Source organism: Sander lucioperca, chromosome 14, assembly GCF_008315115.2.
Source record: "Sander lucioperca isolate FBNREF2018 chromosome 14, SLUC_FBN_1.2, whole genome shotgun sequence".
Classification (NCBI taxonomy): Eukaryota; Metazoa; Chordata; class Actinopteri; order Perciformes; family Percidae; genus Sander; species Sander lucioperca.
This window is the reverse complement of record NC_050186.1, coordinates 31,349,319-31,357,307: the sequence shown is the minus strand read 5'-3', so window position 1 is coordinate 31,357,307 and position 7,989 is coordinate 31,349,319. Positions and strand designations below refer to the sequence as shown.

The window sequence follows — 7,989 nt, the reverse complement described above, 5'->3', positions numbered from 1 at the left end:
TGATTAGTATGCATGAATATATAATATACCGTGAGATCAAATGAAGAGGGGCATTTGGTGGCAATCACATACCGAGTGATTAGCTGACAAAAAGTGCAAGAGGTGCTGCAGGGAATAAACCTCTTTGCTAAGGGAGATTTCCATTGAAATGGCCCGACCTTCCACAGTAAAAGACATGCATCAAACATATACAGCAATGGCTTCAAGAATATTTTATTGAGTATAACCAAAGATAAGTGGTAGAATTAGTATTTAGATCCTTTACTAAAGTGCTATGATGAAACACTCCTTTATTACTACTGCAGTTCTGCATTCAGAACTTTGCTTAAGTAAAATCATGTACAAATAGTGGCAAATATCAAAAATAAAAAACTCATTGTGACTCTTTGTGCATAAGAATATTAAATTGTCATTTCAGTAAGTGGCATATTCATTTTGTAGTTGATACAGCTTCCCTTAGACCTCCTCGCCATCCTCCCCCCCCCCTTCAAACTTCTGCATATACTAAATATTACAAATGTAATATATATGGAAAATATGTATCTGCAAAGATAGTGAAAAAATAAGTATCTCACACAAAATGTAATGAAGATAAAATATACAAAATGGAAATATCAAAGTAAAGAAGCACCTCTGCTACTGTAACAAGGCATTACATAATCAAATCTTCTTACTTCTTGTACTCAAAAGTCATTTATAGAACTACATGGATGTCAGTTTATGGTCAGCAATATTTGAGTTTAAAAGAAACGGGCAACATATTAGATTAGTAACCCAGTGCCGATGCAATGCACATTAAAAATTCAGCTGCCTATTCCTTCCTGAAATACACCCAAGCTTTAAAAGGCAGCTTGGGTGAAGCAGTGGGAGGCCGCTTTCGATTAAATACCATTGCATTTTCAATAGGGGTTAGTGCAGAATGTTAAGTAGAATTCTGTTTATGATCTCTGGTTTCAGTTGTTCCTTTATGAGCTGTCCTTTATAACACAGAAAGGAGGAAACAGTCCCTGGGCAGTTCCAGGAATCAGTGCTCTTGTATTCAGTCACACAAATGTACCATTTCAGCACCAAGGACAGCATCCTGCAGCAGTTTGTATTGGTTCACAGTGTGGGGTTGTAGCTGCCTTTACAATGGACCTCATTCACTCCTCTCACACACGTAGGTTTGTGAGTGTGTATAAGCTACTTGTAAGGACAATATAATATAGATCCTTGCTTCTAACCACAACCTTATCCACAATAACTGTAAGTCAAACCCTAACCTTAGTCTGGATCAACAGAAGTACATTTCCAGGATAATTGAGCCACGAGCCAGATGTCCCTCACCTTCCGCTCTCTGTGTGTTGCCGTTCTCAAACTCTGTTCGAACAACAAACTTCGAGCTAGCAAGCTACATGCTGAAAATGGCAAGTTTTGAAGAAAATTTTGATTGTGCATTCTTTACGGCATTTATTTACTATCTAACTGGGACGTTTCGGGACTGACTGGCGGGGATTTGCTTTAGATGAAGTACACACAGAGATACACTTGTAAGAGCAAATGCCGTTTAACCCATTACTGTATTGTGTGAACAGTTATCTTCATTTAATATTGTATGTGGCGTTTTCCAAAACAAGTTCCTTCCTGAGACCATTGTGCAGAGCCATCGTCTCTGCGTCCGGAGCTTAGCGCCGCCCAAGACGATTGTGATTGGTTTAAAGAGATGCAAACAACCCAGAGTATTTTTTTTTTCTCCTATCCCAGAATGTATCTTTGGTGTAGCCAGTCCTTACTCCACAGCACTGTGGAGATAGGTCTGGCAATGCAAGTAGACCTTAAACCTTAACCTAAACCCTGTTCTAACCTTAACCCGTTAAATAACCGTAAAGATCGTCCAAAATGTTATCACTTTCCAAAACTGTCCTCCCTCTCAAAGTCTAAATCTCAAAATGCTCCTCCCAAATATAGGAGAGCACATAAACACACACACACACACACACACACACACACACACACACACACACACACACACACACACACACACACACAATACAGAAAATACATATGGTATATGGTGGGATAACTAATGTATGATCTACAAATGCAATTGTTACATAACACTGAACTGTGATAGCATTTTTAAAAAAAAAAAAAAAAGAAGAAGCAGTTAAAATGTTAATATTCGGTTTCGGTACTGTGATGAGAGGGTTCATTTTGTCGGTGTCGTCCGTGGCAACCTTCCCAAATCCCCCCCCCTAACATTTCACTCGCGATGCACCCTTGGACAAGTTCACGGGTCGCAGTCTCACCAGAAGAGGGCATTCAGATTCTGCCTGACAAAGTTGCCTTGACATGCAGACGTGATTAACAACAGCGTCATGCTGCATTTCAAACCGACCCACAGCGAGAATGTAAGGAGGATTTTGACAGAAAAGGTGGATATTTGGATGTTTGATTATTCCGCGAGACTCGTCGGCTGCGTTTCACAGAGACTTGTGGATAACCGACCCTTACTTTCCTCTGTGCGCCATCCGCGGATCAGACTGAGCATCCTTGAGAATAGAGACGCCAGGGTTTTACTTGGGAGAGGAATCTAACGGGCTGCTGGACTCGCGTGGAAAATAACGCCCTGTGTTTTTGCATCATGCCACCGTGTTTGTGAAGTTTCGAGACAGGATTTGATCACGGATCCTTCATGCGCATGTAAGACTGACGCGAATTACTTGGATGTGGCTTCGTTATTGTCTGCGCGTACTGCAGTGCTCTTTTTGGCTGTAACTTGAAAAAAAAGAGGACGATTCCTTCGCTGCGAAGACATGGATAGGGAGTTGTAAAACGGATTTTTGCGTCTTTTAATCTGGAGTTGGAAGTAAATGGTATTCGCCCCGTTTCAGCTGTACGGTTATAGATGCAGAACTTAACTGGATAGCACATCCAGGTCCGGGAGAGTAAAGGGCAGGTGCGCTTTGGAGTCGGCGGCTGCGCGGAGAGACCGGGCTAGTGGATTAGGACGGTACCTGTCTGTGGAGAGCGCGTCATGCGGACTCGGATGTCGCGCACCACAAGCCATTAAAACCTGTAGGCTGGAGCTGACAGATAAGCCGATATGGGTGAGTTTTCTGTATGTTACCATCGTTTCCATTGCGTGTGTTGTTTTAACATATTCTCCAGTTATCCTCCTTTCTCACAATACAACACGAGACGCTTTCTCTACCGAGGAAAATGTGTTGAATAAGATGTTTGCATCCCAAAAAATGGTCGTCTTCTCAAAATGCACTGTTGAAACATCTAATAAGGGGTTTCGGGGTCTTTTGTGAAGTGGTTCGGGGAGCTTGAAGGATGTGGCTGAAGCCTGTGCTGTAGCATGTTAGTCGCAGAGCTGCAATGTGTTTTTTTTTTTTTTCTCCATTTCCTGGCGGTATGGCTTATTAGAGCCTAGGGATACTTATTTAGTATTTTTACAACGCTGTGCGCGTAACGATTTGCTTCACAAATCACAGTCAAAGCAAAAATAAGCCTGTTTGTCTAAGTGAGGTCTATCCATTTTGTTTCCTCTGGACTAGTTAGAGTGGCTGGCTCATTGACATGGACTGAAATGCTAATCACGGTAAATGTTGGACACCAGTCAACTTTATAGAGCGTGGTCCTGCATAATCATTGATTGTGCTTAATCTGTAGGCATGGAGCCTATCGTCCACTTTCAGCCCAGTCATATAACGTATCTCCAAAACTCTTGTGGGCTGAAGGCACCGGTCGTGCAGGTTTTGCTTAACTATTGTCATTCAAGAAATCTGTCGTATATTCTGCGCTTGCTATCAAAAAGAGGGACTCTTAAAAATCGAGCATAAAACTGTGCGTAAATCTATCAATACACTGTGTGTGTGTGTGTGTGTGTGTGTGTGTGTGTGTGTGTGTGTGTGTGTGTGTGTGTGTGTGTGTGCATACCCCATTCCTTCAGTAACGCATTAGGATATCTGCACGTGATTTTACCATCTTATTCTCAGTTATATATAAAGAGAATTAACCATTTTGCCCCGTTCTGTTCCTGTGCCTTACGCGTGCGCACAGTTACACACTTATACCCCCCCCCCCCCCCCCCTCACTTTTGGACTCTGTCCCTCTTTTGATATTTACCTGTTAAATGTTTTGTATTATTCCGCCCATTTTACTCTAAAATTGTAATTAATTTGAGCCTGTTCTCTATCTTTTGGCAATCTCTTGGTCTGATATTATTGTCTTGGGGGTAGCCTAATCTCCTCAGCCAGTCTTAACTGGTATACAGATGGCCAAGTTCACTGGTGGTGCTGTGCCATTAATTGCGAGGCCGCATGATATATCGACCCTCGGTGGGTTACTGCACCACATCAATATAAGCTACAACAGCACAGAAAGCCATACAGTACAGAACGTGGGAGCTCAGACGTAATTTATGTGTACTGCAAAGCAACCATATATGGTTAATTATAGAAGTCTAGTTTATGGGCCTATTTTTTTATTTAATATCAGAGAGTGTCAGAGAACTCTGCATATTGAGGTGCAGCACTTTTGACTCACATGCACATGCAGAAGCACAAACACACACACACACACACACACACACACACACACACACCTACAAACACATTCATGTCCAGGTGAAGAAACCAGCCCCAAAACAACAACTTTTGTTAACCATATAGCTTCATGCTGTTGCCCATAATAATATGATGATTATGTGGAGCTGTACTCTCAGTTATCAGCAGTGTAGCTGACTGTGATGGTGTTCATTAACAGCATGCTATGCACTTATGTTTCACGGAGCATATCATTAGAGATCTGCTTTGCAGAAAGGGAACAGGACGGAAAAGGCCACAGCCAGAGATGCAGTTGCAGAGCTTTAAGATAAATTTAGAGACCTAAATGGCATTTCACACACTGCCTGCATTATAAAAAATAAAATAGATGAAATGTTGCTCTGTTAAAATTAAAATCAGTGGGAGTGCAGCCAAATACGAGTTCACAGTAGCTCAGTATAGGCCACAGATGACCTTCTGCCGGCCCTTCAGCATCCAGGAGACATCATTGTTGAAATGTCAGGTGAAGCAGGTGAATTGGGAGGGGATCAACAGGCCCTTTGAGGGCAATATCGGGCCATTTGCTATTTACATTTGTTTTGAAAGAAAGAAATCAATGGTGTGTGAGCACTTGGGATCCAGCATTCAATATCTATCTGCTCATCCTGTTCAGGTGTGTAGGGACTGGATGCATTGAGCTACAAGCTGAGTGAGAAAATTAAAATAAACAAATGTTCAGCATTGTTAGATAATGAAACCCAGGCAAAGAGAACCAGGTATGTTTTTTGTTTTTTCAAATTTCTCCACGAGTAAGACTACGTTTACACGTGGCCGGCTATTTTCATAAACGGACATTTAGAACCTCTACGTTTTCAGAAATGTATTTGTTTACATATACCCGTGTATATATGCCGTCAATGCCGTCAAGAGCATGCCAAACCTGTAGGTGGCAGTGTAACGAGAAGCTCAAGCCCACGTTAGCCAATCAGAATCCCGAAAATAGCAACAACAGCAACGAATCACTTCCTCTTTCTCTCTCTCTTGGCTGCCTAAACCTCCGTTTGTCTCAGTTTACATGCAAACGTGCAAACGTGCAAACGCAGTTTTCCAAGATCTCCACTTTGGCCGGAGTTTTTAGAAATAATCGTTTTCTGTGATAAAAACGGGGTTTTCGTGTAAATGAGAGGCCAAACCGCAGGAAAATATCTGCGTCTTCCCTTCGTGTAAACGGGGCATAAATAGGAAGTTACAGACCACAGGTGAGCTTAAATGTAGTTCAGTCTGGTAGGTTAAAAGGATATCCCTCCTTATTGATTTGAGTGCCACTCTGCAGCATGCTCTCTATGCCTGTGAGGACACTCAACATAATGCATTTCCCATAATAATAATAATAATAATAATAATAATAATAATAATAATAGTAATACATTTTCTTCATATAGCGCTTTTCATAATACTCAACGACACTTTATAGAGTTAAAAAAGAAAACAACAGACTAAAATTATATAGCACACAACATTAATCACAGATTAAAAGCAGTTCTAAAAAGGTGAGTTTTGACAGATTGCTGCAGCCTCGGATGTGTTTGGGGAGAGAGTTCCAGAGGGAGGGCGGGGCAGCTATATGAAGAATGCCCTGTCGCCCCAGGACCGCTGCTTGGTTCTGAGTGGTGGAGACAGGAGGTTGGCATCAGAGGAGCGGAGGCTGTGGGAAGGAGTGTGATGGTGGAGCGTTTAAAAAGCTCTTTAAAAGAAATGTGGAGTTTACTTTCAAAGAATGTTTTATAACTCATATGGTCTGAACAAAGAAAACATGTAAAAGAGTACCCCGTCCCCAGCCCCAACAACACCCACACACACACACACACACACACACACACACACACACACACACACACACACACACACACACACACACACACAGGTTTATGGCACTATCTTTGTGGGTACCCCCATTGACATAACGCATTCCCTAGCCCCTTACCCTAACCTTAACCATCACATCTAAATGCCTAACCTTAACCCTTACCCTAACCCTAACCATAACCTAATTCTAACCCTAATCCTAAAACCAAGTCTTAACCCTCAAACAGCCCTTTAAACTTGTGGGGTCCAGCATTTTGGGCCCCACAAAGCTCACACTTATTAACCTACATTATGAGGCAGGCTACTCCTCCTAAAACACATGTAGGCCTATACCTCACTTTCATTTCTATTTGGAGCCAATAAAAACATCCTTTTTATATCTCTTTCTTCCTTAACACTAGAAGTGCCGGAATTCCATAACTACTAGAACTGCCGTGAGCGGTCATTTTGACCCCAGATTCCAAACTCTATAATCTCTCATGATAAATACCTAATTGCGATATTGTATTATGTATTGTGTTAGGATATCTTTAGAAAAACGTAATAACACCGACATTTTATGAGTTTAATTATACATTTGTAGTAATACGTGTTTCAATTATTCATATCATGGCATAGTAAACCGTAATTATTTCAAACATTCATATCCTGAAAAATATGGTGTGGAAATTCATTCAACTTAACTCATAACAGCCAAATAACAATTATAACTATCTTATTTGAACATTTAGCTATAACCTAACCTGGCACTGCCTCCGTTTTGGCCTCTGCTGCGGTGCGCTGCTTCTCGGACCGTGCGCCGCTGCGCTTTTTTCCTCCATTAACTCCGCTTGCAGCTACTCTGCCAGTTGCTGCGTGAACTTCGGCCCATCGGTGATGCCCACACTTGTTACTTGAGACCGCTAGTCACGTTTCTCTGACAGAGACTATGGTAGTTACTAAGCAACCAAGATGCATCTTCAACCGCGCAAAAAATTAAAAACAATACCGTGAAAATCCGAGCGGTCAATATGACCGTGTATGGCCGAAATAGGTAAAAGTGACTGTATTTTCTTTGCCTTTTGTGTAATGTATATAAAAAACATTTTAAATTAAAATACAGACTCTTTTAGGAAAAGTCAGGCAGCAGCAGGATTGTATTTTTTTTTTCAGCAAAGTTATTACACATATAAATTTCAAAACGGTCAAAATGACCGTCATGGCCGTTCTAGTGTTAAGGTAGACATAGAGTGAAAATTGGAATAATCATGTTTTGAGTGGAGTATCCCTTTTAATTTGTTAATACCATAATATAATATCGTCACCTCAAAAGAACAACTGCCCTGATATACATTCTATGGATGTCTTCCAGCCCTTATTAACAATAATTTTAGCTTCACAACTTTGGCAGATGTATTGTCACAGTAATTGTAAGAAAAAGTACTGTAGTGAGCACAGAAGAGAAATGTAATAGGGTGAGAGACTTACTTCACTGCAGTACAGTAAAGGGTGAAGGCTAATATATATGTGTGTGTGTGTGTGTGTGTGTGTGTGTGTGTGTGTGTGTGTGTGTGTGTGTGTGCAGTATTCATGACTACTGTCTGCACACAAT

The 7,989-nt window shown here is 41.3% G+C and overlaps 1 protein-coding gene across 3 annotated transcripts in view; it reads left to right on the top strand.

Moving 5' to 3' along the window:
* Window positions 1-2,197: 2,197 nt before the first annotated feature.
* LOC116045129 (leucine-rich repeat transmembrane neuronal protein 4) overlaps window positions 2,198-7,989 on the top strand; it is a 115,949-nt gene continuing 110,157 nt past the window's right edge. For 2 of the 3 annotated variants that reach the window (XR_004103860.2, XM_031292643.2), the window contains exon 1: window positions 2,200-3,089. Coding sequence is in view for 2 of the 3 variants with exons in the window: in XM_031292643.2 (XP_031148503.1) it covers window positions 3,086-3,089 (4 nt within the window). In the remaining variant the exon portion in view is untranslated. Of the gene's footprint in view, window positions 3,090-7,989 lie in introns of all 3 variants that reach the window. The other variant, XM_035991568.1, reaches the window with a different exon arrangement.